General features: G+C 45.9%; 1 protein-coding gene across 2 annotated transcripts in view; it reads left to right on the top strand.

Annotated features, from left to right (window-relative positions):
- Window positions 1-16,246, top strand: part of LOC132453308 (equilibrative nucleoside transporter 2-like) — a 43,770-nt gene extending 27,524 nt beyond the window's left edge. For both annotated transcript variants that reach the window (XM_060046144.1, XM_060046145.1), the window contains exons 4-13: window positions 8,522-8,664; window positions 9,071-9,210; window positions 10,325-10,459; window positions 11,221-11,318; window positions 11,527-11,602; window positions 11,728-11,837; window positions 12,166-12,274; window positions 12,672-12,757; window positions 14,463-14,659; window positions 15,742-16,246. In XM_060046144.1, coding sequence (XP_059902127.1) covers window positions 8,522-8,664; window positions 9,071-9,210; window positions 10,325-10,459; window positions 11,221-11,318; window positions 11,527-11,602; window positions 11,728-11,837; window positions 12,166-12,274; window positions 12,672-12,757; window positions 14,463-14,659; window positions 15,742-15,853 — 1,206 coding nt within the window. In that variant the 3' untranslated portion in view covers window positions 15,854-16,246. The remainder of the gene's footprint in view (window positions 1-8,521; window positions 8,665-9,070; window positions 9,211-10,324; window positions 10,460-11,220; window positions 11,319-11,526; window positions 11,603-11,727; window positions 11,838-12,165; window positions 12,275-12,671; window positions 12,758-14,462; window positions 14,660-15,741) is intronic.
- Window positions 16,247-16,835: the final 589 nt, after the last annotated feature.

Genomic DNA, 16,835 nt, shown 5'->3' with positions numbered 1-16,835 from the left:
AGGTGTGCAGGAAGACAACAACAGGAGTATGATGGACAGGGATCTGACGTGGACAAGGAATTTTTTTATTTAAACATTCAGAGGTAGTCAGGCCTACTGTAGGCCTATGTAAATAAGATTAAAGATGTCTAGGATAGTATAAACGATAACTGTAAATGGCAGGTGTACTTTTCTTTTGATGGAGCCATAATGTTATTTTAATAAAAAGCATTTTATTCATGGGCACCTTTCAGGCCACTTAAGCACACCTTACATGCATAATTTATAAAATATTAAAAACACTTGGGTGAGGCGTGTTTGTCACTTACGTGAAAGAGCTGGAAAGAGCTGGAGTAACGGAATAAGATGCAGCTGGGCAGGGCGCTGAGAGGTGATGCATGAGGCATGATGATGGCACGGCAGACAAGTACAGGAGCATTATAGACTGGGATCTGATGAGGAAACAAAGATTTTCTAACTAAATATGCTCTGAAGTTTCCAGTTTCTGCAAACAGAAGAGAAGGGGTTTAGTTAAGGCCTTGTATCATTAATAAGATAGGCTGATGACAAACAATCAATAACAAACCTAAAAATAAAAATATAACTAATTCTTAGATTAAAGCCCACTCACCACGTCAAGGTGCAGGCCAAGAGTGGGAACATAGAACAAAGACTCACATCACAAACTCAGACAGTCACAACATGAAAAAAACACATAAATACATGAAACATGTACATATCTACGAGACCATAGACCCACATCACAAACTCGGACAGTCACAACATGTAAAAAACATATAAATACATGAAACATTTACATAAATACAAGACCATAAGATATGTTTGGGTTTCTCTTGTTTTATCTTAAAAACAGAATACACATAACATTAAGAAAAGAAGGGAAGAAAATAAAAGTAACAATAGATAAAGCTAAACTCAGTTAGTGATGGGCATACATTTAAATGTACAAAAATTACAGAGGTCATTGATTGGATGTGCTGTTCAAAAAGAAATGCACTATTAAACTATGCCTTGTGCTCCGTTATGCAAGCTCCAAGTCTACAATTGAACAATGTCTTTTTGCAGTTTTGAGTGCTTTGTGCCAACTTGTGCCCCGTCATGCAAGCTCCAAGTGTCACACTGCTTAAGAAACAGATTCCCTCCAACTAACTATTTACGAAAAATGCAATCAATAACTTATGTACAAATAAATGGTTACATTTCAACCAGCAACGAAGTTGGAGTGGCCTACACACATAAATAATTGTAATACACCAACATTGTTAACTGTCATACATAGGTAGCTACAAGCAAATGAAAAATTTAATACCAACGCTGAAATGTTAGACTATTAACAATAATATAAAATGATACCGTAATGCACCTGTTCTTTGTCTTTTGATCTTTTGAATAAATGGATCAATATATGGTGAATCACAATGATCGCAAGCAGAGGACCGTGAGAGTTATTGAGCAGCAGCTGAACCAGTCTAAAAATCAGACACGTTAACGGAGCACTGAACTATGCCCTCTCGGATGCCAGGTCGAAACAAAATTTGTTTCACTACGACTCCTTACAGCTGCACACCCCTCCTTCTCCATCAAAAAGTAATTAGAGAGAAAGGCTAATAAAACGCTTGAGGTGGCGTTTTTGAAAAGAAAAAACGTAAATTGTTTTAGGACATGGCATAAAGATAATTATGAGCCTTTGATTGATATCCAGACATTTTTTGCGGAGACACATTCCCCACTTGTATTGTAGTGAACGGAGATATCTACTTCTGGGTCCCTTGAATCGATGGGCCCGTCCACAGCCCGCTTAAACAGCTGCAATACCAGGCTTGGCCGCTGAGCACTGGTGGATTTCGGAAGTATGCACTGTTCCTGGGGGCTTGGGTTAAACCTCTCACACAAGCAGTGGTGTAGTCTACGTGATACGCAGGTATACGCCGTATACCCACTAGGAACGCACCAGGATTGAGAGACGCCGAGATCGTTTAATGGCCTGTGGCATGTGCCACCGCGACCACTGACATACCATGGCATATGCCGTTCTGGAACGGTAACTGCCGTTCTGAAACGGTAACTGCCGTCGCGACCACAGACATACCATGGCATATGCCGTTCTGGAACGGTAACTGCCATTCTGAAACGGTAACTACCGTTCTGAAACGGTAACTGCCGTCGCGACCACTGACATACCATGGCATATGCCGTTCTGGAACGGTAACTGCCGTTCTGAAACGGTAACTGCCGTTCTGAAACGGTAACTACCGTTCTGAAACGGTAATGCCATGGCATATGCCTTTCTGGAACGGTAACTGCCGTTCAGGTGGAACGGTAACTGCAGTTCCCAACAATGGTATGTGACACCAGCATAACTCCTCCGTATAATTTCAAGACAGGTATTGCCATAAATGTAAAGGTATATATTTGGTATTTATTGACACAATATCACAACATAACGCCGTAAATAAAGGGATTTACACGTTTCTCTCGTCCGTGCTGTTGTTATGATATTTCCGAACTGTTTGTTGTTGCTTTTGTAATGACAGATGCTTTTGAAAACAGCCGGACTTGCTCCGGTGACGGTAGTTATAGCCTAGCCTTCTAGGTGGCCATAGAGCTATAGTCTATTGCTTTGTTCCAATATCCATACTATCCGCAGTCATTATACTTTATTTTAGCATGACTTCTTTTTTATATAGTTTGAGTACGTAGTGCGTTGCAATTAAGATCAGGGCGAAAGGAAGTGTAGTGAAAGGACCCGGATGGTATACTCAAAACGGTCAAACCGATGAGTGTGGAATCGTGGATTGTACACCTTTCGTGCTCCACGGCAGCGATCTTAGCTACGTAGCTGAAGAGGCGGAGCCAGGCTGAGCCAACGTCGGCGCATTTTCTTTAATAGGTCCATGCATTTTCCACGTATCCTGCATTAATGGAGTCATTTTGTTGTTTTAATAGCTTTATAACTACTATGTGTAAAGTGTTCACCGTTCAAAGCGAGATGTTTATTGCGGTTGCGATCGTAGTTTCCGTTAGGGGTGGCACTGTAGGCTATGGCTAGACAGTCATCCATTTTTCCACTCGTGTTTTATCAAGATGTTCTAGTAGCGTAGCCTATAATAAAGCCTACTGTATGACTGCTTCAGCTCATAACTATTCAATAGGCCAAATATTAAGTTTTGCATTTGTTGTTATTGGTGTTTAACCAAATAATTTAAGCAGGCCTATAGGTTCCTATCATTTAACCCTGATCCAGTGTCATAAACCTTTCTATATCGACATGATCCAGTGGTATCATGGCATACAGGCCAAAAGTTTTTCCGCTGGCAAGCCAATTATGTTAATCGGAAGTTCCATTTCCTACTGGAACCACCGTTTTTCCGCTGGCATGCCACTCATGTAAAATGGTATTACCAGTTTCTACTGGCACCTACCGTTTTTCCGCTGGCATGCCACTCATGGAAAATGGTAATTACCAGTTTCTACTGGCACCTACCGTTTTTCCGCTGGCATGCCACTCATGGAAAATGGTAATTACCAGTTTCTACTGGCACCTACCGTTTTTCCGATGGCATGCCACTCATGGAAAATGGTAATTACCAGTTTCTACTGGCACCTACCGTTTGCCAGTAGATATTCCTTTCCTGTGGTATTTGCCCGTTCATACACACATACCACTCATGATTCACAGCTACACAATCATTCTTATAAAAACGGTAGGTGCCAGTAGAAACTGGTAATTACCATTTTCCATGAGTGGCATGCCATCGGAAAAACGGTAGGTGCCAGTAGAAACTGGTAATTACCATTTTCCATGAGTGGCATGCCAGCGGAAAAACGGTAGGTGCCAGTAGAAACTGGTAATTACCATTTTCCATGAGTGGCATGCCAGCGGAAAAACGGTAGGTGCCAGTAGAAACTGGTAATTACCATTTTCCATGAGTGGCATGCCAGCGGAAAAACGGTAGGTGCCAGTAGAAACTGGTAATACCATTTTACATGAGTGGCATGCCAGCGGAAAAACGGTGGCCTGTATGCCATGATACCACTGGATCATGTCGATATAGAAAGGTTTATGACACTGGATCAGGGTTAAATGATAGGAACCTATAGGCCTGCTTAAATTATTTGGTTAAACACCAATAACAACAAATGCAAAACTTAATATTTGGCCTATTGAATAGTTATGAGCTGAAGCAGTCATACAGTATAGGCTTTATTATAGTCTACGCTACTAGAACATCTTGATAAAACACGAGTGGAAAAATGGATGACTGTCTAGCCATAGCCTACAGTGCCACCCCTATAGGGACCTGGCTCTGGTGCACTAACCGGAAACTACGATCGCAACCGCAATAAACATCTTGCTTTGAACGGTGAACTCTTTACACATAGTAGTTATAAAGCTATTAAAACAACAAAATGACTCCATTAATGCAGGATACGTGGAAAATGCATGGACCTATTAAAGAAAATGCGCCGACGTTGGCTCAGCCTGGCTCCGCCTCTTCAGCTACGTAGCTATTAGATCGCTGCCGTGGAGCACGAAAGGTGTACATCAATCCACACTCATCGGTTTGACCGTTTGAGTATACCATCCGGGTCCTTTCACTACACTTCCTTTCGCCCTGATCTTAATTGCAACGCACTACGTACTCAAACTATATAAAAAAAGAAGTCATACTAAAATAAAGTATAATGACTGCGGATAGTATGGATATTGGAACAAAGCAATATACTAGCTCTATGGCCACCTAGAAGGCTAGGCTATAACTACCGTCACCGGAGCAAGTCCGGCTGTTTTCAAAAGCATCTGTCATTACAAAAGCAACAACAAAACAGATCGGAAATATCCTAACAACAGCACGGAAGAGAGAAACGTGTAAATCCCTTTATTTACGGCGTTATGTTGTGATATTGTGTCAATAAATACCAAATATATATACCTTTACATTTATGGCAATACCTGTCTTGAAATTATACGGAGGAGTTATGCTGGTGTCACATACCATTGTTGGGAACTGCAGTTATGGCAGTTACCGTTTCAGAACGGTAGTTACCGTTCCAGAAAGGCATATGCCATGGCATTACCGTTTCAGAACGGTAGTTACCGTTTCAGAACGGTAGTTACCGTTTCAGAACGGTAGTTACCGTTTCAGAACGGTAGTTACCGTTTCAGAACGGCAGTTACCGTTCCAGAACGGCATATGCCATGGTATGTCAGTGGTCGCGACGGCAGTTACCGTTTCAGAACGGCAGTTACCGTTTCAGAACGGCAGTTACCGTTTCAGAACGGCAGTTACCGTTTCAGAACGGCAGTTACCGTTCCAGAACGGCATATGCCATGGTATGTCAGTGGTCGCGGTGGCACATGCCACAGGCCAATAAACGATCTCGGCCCTACTGCCAGGATTTGCGTATACCCACTTAAAAATGTGCACGGATACGTATCAATCGTCTTGTGACAGATCTTTCACTTCTGTGTTTATTTTTCGCAAATACCGGTCGGGTATAACTGCAATAAAATACTTTAAGCAGGGGAAGTTATCTCCTACATTCACCATTCAAAATTCCCCCTGCGCGCTCGGCTCGCGTTCTGCCCTGTCTCTGTTATTACGAAGCGCAAAGCGGCCCCTCCTTCTCGTGTGTGTGTGTGTGTGTGTGTGTGTGTGTGTGTGTGTGTGTGTGTGTGTGTGTGTGTGTGTGTGTGTGTGTGTGTGTGTGTGTGTGTGTGTGTGTGTGTGTGTGTGTGTGTGTGTGTGTGTGTGTCCAGTACTCCCATATTAATGTGTAAACCACATAATAAGTAGTCAACAGAAGACAATGTTTTAATCCCACTTTATATCTCCTTGTTACTTTTAGATGAGAACCCCCTGGCCAGCCTTTCAGCCTTTTCATTTAAAAACAGGCATCCTTGGTTAGAGTGGAGGGAAAAAAAGTTAGCTAAATGTCAGCCAACATACAGTTGGTATACACAATTGAAATTCATAATGTTAATCACTATGCAAATGAGAGTATAGCTAATTCATGGTCATTTTTAAGGTGCAGTAATTTCACACTTTTACACAATTCAATTACTGTATGGTATGTTAGATAACAACAGTAAGAGCTCAAATTAGAGCAATTGAAAGCATGAAACATTAGTCTCCTGTCCTCTCCTTCTCATGCACTGGTTAGCCATGGTTGTAAACAGTTCATTAAATTATTTTGAGTAGATTTTGTCCTTGTTTAGCATGTGCTATTGCTACTATAGATATACAAAGGACAACTTTTCATTTTTGTGTTCTATTTGTTCATACTGTTATTAAAACTGATAAACCTACTCAGCTTTCCATGATTGTTGATAATCGTTATACTCTTAAATCAGCGGGTTGTAGACCCCTGCGTTGGTGAGTGTGGTGCGACACCCCATAAGCGCCACACACGTACACGTACCGGTGGGACGGGTTTGTACGAGGCTGGGAGGGAATCATCACAGTATACCCACTACAATAAAATAGACTACACCACTGCACACATGCCGTCCATGGCTGGGTGATAGACGCTTGTGCGGATGGCCTTGACCTTCAACAACCCGTAAAGTTCATGAAAAGACATGAAATTGGTGCCCTGGTCAGTGAAAATCTCTTCCGGGACTCCCACCCGCGACACTCTTCGTGGAGATGTTGCGCAACGGAATTGCTTCTGGGTATCGGGTTGCGTAGTCGATCAGGACTAACACAAATCGATACCCGTGTGCGGAACGTTCAAATGGCCCGATAATGTCCATGCCAATGCGGTCGAAGGGGGCTTCCACCAGGGGAAGGGGCCACAATGGAGCCCTGGGGACGGCCGGGGGATTCACCAACTGGCACTCAGGGCAGGATGCGCACCACCTGTTCACCTCCGCCCGAATCACCGGCCAATAGAACCGGGCCATTATCCGGTTAAGTGTTTTATCGTACCCCAAATTACCCGCCATTGGGTTATAATGCGCCGCCTGGAAAACCATTTCCCGGCAGCCCCTGGGTACCAGCAACTGGATGATAACCTCCTCACTCTGGGTGTCACGACTCACCCGATAAAGTCTATCCCAAACCACCATAAAGTGTGGGTAAGTCAGCGCCGCGTCTGGCCGGACCCGACTCCCATAAATTACTATCACCTGGTCGTAGGCTGAGCTTAGGGTAGCATCACGAGACTGATCATTTCGATAGGGACCAAAGGATACTCGTGCACATCCCTGTGTATACACCCCAACGCCTCAACCAATGCCTCGGACAGCACCAGTCACTGATGGATCATGGTCTGCCTGAAGCCCGAGAACAAAAGTGTCTGGTACGTACCCCGCTGTATCCTCACCGGGATACTGTACGCCCCGCCGGGACCGTGAGGAGGAGACGGGGCACCGGTGACGCGGACGACCTGGCCCACCTCCATTAGAGGGCGCCGGACGTGACCCGTCTGAGCGCCCGTCTGCGGAGTGGGGGTGGGAGGTGATTAATGTGCCCGCTCCGGAACGGGGACCCCCCTCTCGCCCTTGGCGCCGAGCTTGGCCTGTCCCGGCATAGGTCAGCTGCACCGGTGAGCGGGACCGGTGTTGGTGGTCGCTGGGCCGTCGGTGGGGGCTGCAGGTGGCTCTCCGCCAGGTCGACCGCAGCGGAGAGGCTCTCGGGCCGGTGTTGCCAGACCCAGGCGGAGGTCCTGGTGGGAAGCCCCTCAACGAACCTCTCCTGGGCCACCTGCTCCACCATGTCCTCCGCCGAGTTCTGGTCCGGAACCAGCCACCTCCTTGCCTGGCCCCGCAGCTGCTGGGAAAAGGCGAAGGGACGGTCCCCCTTGGTGAAAGCCAGCGTCCGGAACCGGCGACGATGTTCTTCCGGGTAGAGGCCAAGCCGGTCCTGGATGGCCCTGGCGATGGTCCCATATGCCCACTGGGCCCCGGCCGGCAGACTGTGGGCAAGCTGGGCCTCCCCTGTCAGGAGCGGCAGGAGACGGTGAGCCCACTCCTGACGAGGCCACCCGGAGACCTCGGCCACCCCCTGAAAAGTCTCCAGGAAGGCCTCCGCATCGTCCGCCTCCCCCATCTTTGGGACGGGGATGTTGGCCACGGGTCCCGCTCCCCTGGTTCCCTCGCCGTGTCCCTCGGTCACTCTTGCTTTGCTTGAATTCTAAAATAATTGTGGTGGGTGCATGAGTTTTGGTCAGAATGCCTGATGTAGATTGAATGGATGCGTGTTGTGATTTGAGTAAAGCCTGAGCTAGCTCATGATGTGATATAGTGTTCAGCTGTGCAGCAAATATTTTTTGCTTTTTCAATCTTGACGACTTTCTTCATAAAACGTGTCAGACATCAGTTTTTTGTGTACATTTTATTCATTAATAAGCTACATGTGTATGCCGTCCTTCAGAACCTTTCATTAAATGCACAAAAGAGAAAAAACTTCTGAAAAAATGCACTTCCGAATGCGTCTCTGTCCCCACCACATTTCAAACCAAACTGACGCCGATGTACTTGTGAATGATTCCATGGGCCTTGTGTTTGTGGCTGCAGTACTTCAACGAGTGCCTGAACGTGACGCAGAACAGCACCCAGGGGGGCCAACCTGAGGACTACAGCTTCAACAGCTGGATGACCTTCCTGTCCATGCTGCCCCTGCTGCTCTTCACCCTGCTCAACTCCTTCCTGTACCAGTGGTGAGCTGATCACCGCCTACAGCCGGTGACATTCATCCCTCCACATCTACTCTTCGTGTCTCTGCACCAAATGGTCATGAGCCCAACGAGCAAGATATACACAGGAAAAGATGTTGCAAAACCCTTCAAATGCTCTGCTTTAAAGCACACGGTGCATCGCAACCATGACACTGAAAATGTAATTGGGTGCGTTTGTTTTATTCAGATTTTACCAATCCTAGTGGTGTTAAGCAGTGATTCAACCAAAGAAGAGTTTTGGCATGGATGTGTCAATCACAGACGCCAACACAGCATTGTGTTTTTTAATCTCCATGAATTTTAATCTCCATAAATGGTTTTGAATCCTAATAGACCACCAATCAGACCCCCCTACCGTCTGAAACCCTGTTTGACTCTTGTTCTGCAGGGTGCGAGAGCGGATTCGCGTGGTGGTCAGCATGGTCGCCATCCTGCTGCTCTTCTCCCTCACGGCGGCTCTGGTCAGGGTCCAAATTGACCCGGACACCTTCTTCTCAATCACCATGGGAACCATTTGGTTAATCAATGGTGAGGTTATCACTTTAAACGAGTGCCCAGCCCAACATTGCTCATAAATGGTTCCTGTTAGATTAAACACGTGTGTAGTGTGGCTGCATCTCCTTGCTCAAATAGGACTCTGTTGAAACGTGTTCCGTCTGTCCTGAGACAGCTGTGTTCCATCTGTCCTGAGACAGTTGTGTTCCGCATGAGCATCGCCAGTCGCCACAATATAATTGGTGGGGGTTGTTTGGACAAAAAAGTCCAAAAAGTTGTTTTGACCCCCCCGCCCCCCCCCCCCCCCACATTTGCCATCAAAAATATTAGTGCATGACTGGTCTACTAGTCCAGCGTTCTTTCCATTGCTTCACAATGAAATCTGTTCCATTTTATCAGTAGAAATCCACTCCATGTTTTCCTAACAAACAGCCGCATCACGCACGCATATTCAAAACATGCACCGAAGCAAGCCTATGTTGAGAGTCGGATCGACGACAGCGACAGACTTCAGCAACAAAGTCATTGTCAAAATGTCCAGCTTTAGCTGAAAAGGCCTATATTTTAGTGCCAGGTCATGTTAGAATGTTAACTTGTTCATTTAATCAAAACAATTAAACGTAGATCATTTTATATCTACGACAAAATATGGCCCCCCCACACTCAAAATACTGCTAACGCCCTTGGTTTTCCGTCTGTCCTGAGACGGCTGTGTCTGTCCTGAGACGGCTGTGTCTGTCCTGAGACGGCTGTGTCTGTCCTGAGACGGCTGTGTGCTTGAGGCTCAGGTGTTGACCTCCCTGTTCTCCTCGTACTGAACCTGAACTAAAGGGGCGTTCCAAGGGGCCATGGACTAGAGACCCCTGAAAACATTTTATAATGGCTCTCCTTCAAGGTGTCAGTGTGTGTGTGTGCTTGCTTTCGAGTATGCGTGGTCTAGTTACACCCTACTCCCTCTCTGAGGGTTGTCCCAGTAGGCTGACGAGGGGTTGTGTGTCCAATATGTGTATTGACGAGGGGTTGTGTGTCTGTTGTGTTTCCTGACGAGGGGTTGTGTGTCGGATGTGTGTCTTGACGAGGGGTTGTGTGTCCGTTACGTGTCCTGAAGAGGGGTTGTGTGTCCTGACGAGGGGTTGTGTGTCCGCAGCGTTCAGCGCAGTGCTCCAGGGCAGTCTGTTCGGGTTGGTGGGGCTGCTGCCCCCCCGCTACAGCACGCTGTTCATGAGCGGCCAGGGGCTGGCCGGGATCTTCGCCGCTCTCGCTATGCTGTTCTCTGTTCTGGGTGAGTAGCCCCCCCCTCAGCTTTGGAGCCCGACCTAGCCTGACGCTAGCTACGGGGGCGCTCTGATTCTCCACCTCAAACAGTTTCAACGCTCACCCTGGTGGATGCTCACCTCCAGAATTGTTCCAGTCAGATCACAGATTAGGTCTGTCTAGTCTGTCTCTGACGACCTGATCTCAGTGTCATTGGTGTAATATTATTGAGACTGTATTATTGTGCATCTATTATCGTGTATGCAGGCGCGCTTGCTGCGCGCCTGCGTGCTTGCGCAATAGTCCCTTCACAAGGTCTCATTCCACACCGTACGAGACGCTGGTAGCGTGAAGCTGTTGCTGCATCTCAGACATCGCTTCCGCAGGCATTTTCCAAAGCCAGCCCTTGCGAAGAAAAGTAAGGGCTGGCCCTTACGACAAAAAAAAAGAGACACACTTCAGCCAAATTGAGATGCCAAAACTATACGGCAAGGTCTGCAAGCACGTGGAGAAAGAAACCGGTGCTATTAAACATTAGTGTTTTTCTGAGAGCGAGAAAAGATTTTGCATTTTTTCTATGCGGTTTTGTTTCTGACGAACCAGTATTTTACCCCTTCAGAAGCATTTATATCGAAATTAGAAGATACAATTAACATACCGTGATATAATACCGTTACCGTCTATGCCTCAAATACCTCATACCGTGATGTACTTTTTAGTCCATACCGTACAGTCCTGCATTCCAGCCATGTCACTCGCTACGTGGCTGTCCCTTCATGCACGCTGTAGGTAATGCAGACATCAGAACTGCTGCCCTGGGGTACTTCATCACCCCGTGCGTGGCCATGTCAGCCGTCCTGGCCTGCTACACCCTGCTGTCCCACCTGGTGAGTGGGCCTCATGTCAACTTCTTTAAAACTAACTCTTAAGCGTCATTGGACCTCTTGCTCAAATCTATAGATGTTGGACTGCAGAAACCATGACTTGTATCAGCATTAGTCTAAATGGCTCTGGTCATTTTTCTTGTTTCTTACGCAATGCGCCTCACTCATTACTTCCTGCACACCTCAATCAATGCAAATGTTTTGTCAACAGGAATTTGCTCGTTTTTATCTGAATCGAGATGAGACGGTTAATCAGCCGTTTGAAAAGATGCCTGTTGAAAGCCTGGGTGGGTCTCATGATTATTCTGGACGTCATATTTGTATTTGTCAGATGATCTCAGATTGAGGTCTGACTTGTCCATGAGGTCAAGCTGCTGGATCGCTGACTGGACTACTGTGTTGTATTCTGTAGACAAAGAGTTCCTCAAGAAGTCCAAAGACCCAGAGTCTCAGGTCCTGCAGGACCTTAAGCAGCCAGAAACACAGCAGCAGAGATCCTCTGTCTTTGCGGTCTTCAAAAAGGTGCCTCTTTGGTTGTGATTTATCTCTCAACCAATATTGTAAATTAGCAATTTGGGAATGAAGTATTTGATTCTAAGATTCTATTCTAATATAACTTTTCTTGTTGCTAATTTTTATACGTACCATCGAGCGAGTAAAAATTGTATTGCAGAGCTGTTAGAATTCAGATACTTCTTAAACTATAGTTCTCCACCACAGACATTGTACATTGTAAAATTCAACAGCGCGATTCAACGCCCCAGAGCCCCCCATGATTAGGGCTGTGGAGCCCTGGTGGTATGTATACCCCCCCTCTGTAGGGTCTAACAGGCTGTTTCCACCCCTCCAGATCTGGGTGATGGCCGCCTGCGTGACCTGCATCTTTGCCGTGACCCTCTCTGTCTTCCCCGTGATCACGGTCCAAGTGAAGACAGTCTACAGAGGCTCAGCTGGATGGGGTGAGAGGAGGCAAAAGGCTGCTCTTTAGGGTTTAAGACCTTTTTTGTCATCGTTATGCATCATTAACTATGAATGGTATAATGATGACTGTTTAAGGTTTAAGGATTCCACTCTTAGTGCCTTCAAAACTAGGTAACAACTAGCTGTTGTCGGTTTTTGTCAATGGTGTTGAGAACCTGCGTAAGAAAGACCATCTCTTCACACACCCAAAATAATTATTAGTATTAATTGATGTTTCATTTCAATGATACGGACAGAACAGACTGATGATTGGCAGTTATATTATGTAACCCTAACTAAATAACTAAATACTAAATGGTATTTAGTTATTGGTTTGACTTTTTTTTGTGAATCAGACATTGAGTGGTCAACGCGCTGTGCTCTTGTCCCTCACAGAGAAGGTATTCACCTGCGTCTGCTGCTTCATCGTGTTCAACTCCCTGGACCTGGTGGGCCGCAGTGTCCCATCTCTGGTGCAGTGGGTGAGTGTGATGGCATGGCTGTATGTCTATGAGTCTCGGCTAATCATGGGCCCGCCTTCATGGAAGGCCCCTCCTCCAGTATGTTCAGGTTTACCTCTGGGTCTAAAGGACCAAGAGTTGGTGTTCCATTTCCAGGCAGATGCTTTGTGTGCTCAGCGGTCCAGCGTTGGTGTTCTTTAGGTGTTAGAAAAAAGGAAATAAAAAAAGATGTAGAAGTTGATTATACAGATTTGAATTTATAGGTCAGACGACCTGCTAGTTGCAGCTGATTCTGGACTAACCATCCTCGACCTGAGTTCAGCCTTTGACACACTCGGTCACACCACCCTCCTCAACAGGCTATCTTCCATTGCCATCACCCACACTGCGTTAGACTGGTTAAAAACATACCTATCTGGCCGCACTCAATTTATTCAACTGAAGTCCTTTAAATTCATCTGCTCCTCTTCATCATCTTTCTCCATCCCCTCGGCAATATCTTAAGCAAATTTAACATTCACTTCCACTGTTATGCTGACGACACCCAGCTCTACCTCATCACTAAACTCATGTCCGCTCTCCCGCCCACCTGCCTCACTGATTGCATCTCTGAAATAAAAACATGGTTCACCCTCAACTTCCTCAAATTAAATAGTACAAAATGGTACAAAATCAACTTTATCCAAAACTAACAGCTTTTCACTCACCATTGATAACTACACTGTCTCACCCTCCTCCAAGGTTAAGAATCTGTGTGTCATCCTGGACAGTACACTATCCCACATCAATAACATCACCCGGTCTGACTACTTCCACCCGCGAAACATCAATGGCCTCCGCCCCTCCCTGACCCCCCACAATGCCGCCATCCTTTTCCACAGCCTTGTCTCCTCCCGTATAGATTACTGCAACTCTCTCCTTCTTGGCCGCCCTCACAAATCCCTCCATAAACTCCAACTGGTCCAGAATTCAGCTACTCGCATCATAACACGAACCCCATCCATCCACCACATAAACCCTGTCCAACAGGGAACTGGCTCCCGGTTCAGTTCTGTATCAAATTCAAAGTTTTCCTGTTAACATTCAAGGCCATCCACAACCTTGCTCCCCAATATCTGTCCGACCTTGTCCATGTACCCACTCCCTCCCGCTCCCTAAGATCCTCTTTCTCCATACACCTGTCTGTCCCCTCTGCCCGTCTCACCACCATGGGGCACAGAGAATTCAGCCGCTCATCTCTGGAATTCATTACCACCCGAACTCAGAAACATTGATTAATTCCTGCATTTCAAATAACAACTCAAAACACATCTGTTCAAAACTGCCTATTCCACCTGATGCCAATTACTATGTCTGTTGTTATTATAATTTATTTCTCTTTCTTATTGTTGTTTTTTTCTAATGACTTTTGTGTATTTTTGAACGGTGTCCCTGATTGCAGAGAAAGGCGCCTTCAAATAAAAGTATTATTATTCATTTTTACCTCTTCCTCCTTCTCCCTCTCCTCCTCCCTCTCCCCCTGTTCCTCTTACTCCTCCTCCTCCCTCTCCACTTTCTCCTCCACCTTCTCCTGCTCATCCTCTCCTCCTTCTCCTCCTTCCTCTCCTCCTCCTCCCCCTTCTCCTCCACCTTCTCCCTCTCCTCTCTTCCTCCACGTCTCCTACTCCTCCTCCTCCTCCTCCTCCTCCTCCTCCTCCTCCTCCTCCTCCTCCTCCTCCTCACACAGCCATCCAAGGAGAGCCGTCTCTTCCCGGTTGTGGTGTTTTCCCGCATGCTCTTCATCCCGCTCCTAATGGTGTGTAACATCCCCGACTCCCGGCTTGCCGTCCTGCTCCCCCACGACGGGGCCTTCGTCCTGGTCATGGTGCTGTTCGCCTTCTCCAATGGCTACCTGGCCAGCCTCTGCATGGCCTACGCACCCCAGTGAGTATGACGAGCTCAGCCGCTCCCTGCTGCCCTGAGATGAGTTGTCTTTATGTCTCTCTGTGTCTGTCTCTCTGTCTCTCTCTGCTTGTCTCTCTGTGTCTGTCTCTCTGTTTGTCTCTCTGTCTCTCTGCGTCTGTCTCTCTGTATCTCTGTCTCTCTCTCTCTCTGTCTGTCTCTGTCTTTCTCTCTCTGTTTCTTTGTTTCTCTGTCCGTGTCTCTGTCTCTCTCTACCAGGCCGGGAAAAAGGCGTACGTAAGAAGAGCATATTGGCAGTGTAAAACGTCTTCTGTCTCTGTCTCCCTGTGTCTGTCTCTCTGTCTATGTCTCTCTGTGTCTGTCTCTCTGTCTCTGTCTCTGTGTCTACGTCTCTGTCTTTCTATGTCTGTCTCTCTGTCTCTGTCTCTCTGTCTCTGGCTGAATCCGAATACTTGGTACATACTATTTCTGTTCAGTGTCTACTACTTGACGGTACTACACTTGACAGTGTAGTACGGTCTACAGCTATGCGTAGAACGCCTCCGAACGCTTCCGAACATCGCCGAAACTCCACCGGATGTTTGGAGATGACGTATCTCCCCTCAAAATTACCTTGATAAGTTACCTGTTTTCTGTCTTGTTATCGTTGCTATTAAATTAAAAATTTCTCTTTTTACTTAATTACTTACTTTACTATTTTACTCTTTTTAATATCTATTTTTTTCGCCGCTTTCTACTACGTCTTTCTGGTGATGTCGGGTCAGCCATCTCTTCTTCATTCGTTACCAGACTCCGGTTGCATTGTGGGATAGCGTAGTGAACTCCGTGGTTTACTTTGGCGGTAGTACGCATTCGAAAACGTCTTCCGTACTACACAATGCGTACTGAGCATTCGGCTCAGTACGCATTACAAAATGCATACTATATATTAGTCAAGTATAAGTATTCGGATTCAGCCTCTGTCTCCCTCACAATTCAGTTAACTTTGAAAGCGCAGTAGTGGAATAAGAAATAAATCCATTGATTAATTTCCTGTATGCTATGCAAATGTACTTTCTCTCACTGTCTGTTTCTATCTCTATCTCTCTCTGCCTCTCTCTCAGGTTGGTGCGTTCCAGAGACTGTGAGACAGCAGGGGCCCTGATGACCTTCTTCCTGGCCCTTGGTCTCTCTCTGGGGGCCTCCATCTCGTTTCTGCTTGGCTCCTTGGTTTAGTAAAGGATCCGTCTTCTTAATTTACTTCTACTTTTTATGTTCAAGTGCATCAACGTGTTGGCGCTAAAAGATAATGCAGCAACAACAAAAAGACGATCAAAGGTTGATTGGACTGCTGGTATTTTGTTTGTGCTTTAAAGCATGGTGGAGTTCCCTTGTGAATTCAGTACTGCTGCCTGTTAGTTCTGATTTTGACTTGAACTTCAAGATGAAGTTGTGCACTTCGGTCATGACATGCATGGCTGCATTTTTTACTTTTTCAACATTTTATTGGATATTTATGTGAATTTTGTATAATTTCGATAACGTTTTCTATTTTATTTTTTATACAATACGTTTGAAGAATCACTTTTATTTCGAGATAAAACATCAATAAAAAAAGCTCTAATTATTGTTGAACCTTCACTATATTATGAGGCTTTCCATAGCAAACTAACATAAGTTTAGGATCATTCAACTGTGATGTATAATGTATAATGTATAAAATATAACTGTATAATGCATCCCTCCATATAGCAATAGAGCAGGGAATGAACCGGGCTAAATGGGGCCCACTACATGATTCTCTGATGTCTGCAACGTGCCTCCCCACACCCACAAGGCCTGAACATGATTTCTTCAGGGGCCAATGCAGCGACAATCCAGCACTGTGATGGAGAAGTAACGCTAGGTTGGCATGGTGACGTAATTCAACGTAACAGTACTAGCCACACGTAAACACAACTAGGTTGGTTGCAATCTGCTACCTCACCATTAGAGGCCGCCTTATCCTACACACTTACCTTTAAGTGTTGTTTATATTTTTGTTATGTGTGGTAAAGGTGGTAGCCATTGCACATGTGCCGTATGGATCCAGTAGGAGGTACGGATCGGGCTCTGAACATTGTTGCTGTCTCTCGTTGATGTGGATGACACCTGGAGGTGTTTCTCCCCTGCCGAGCACGGGGGAGTTAGTACAGAGACACAAAAACTGCACAGGGCA

This window comes from Gadus macrocephalus, chromosome 3 (assembly GCF_031168955.1).
Source record: "Gadus macrocephalus chromosome 3, ASM3116895v1".
In the NCBI taxonomy this organism is placed as follows: Eukaryota; Metazoa; Chordata; class Actinopteri; order Gadiformes; family Gadidae; genus Gadus; species Gadus macrocephalus.
This window is presented reverse-complemented; position numbering and strand designations above follow the sequence as displayed.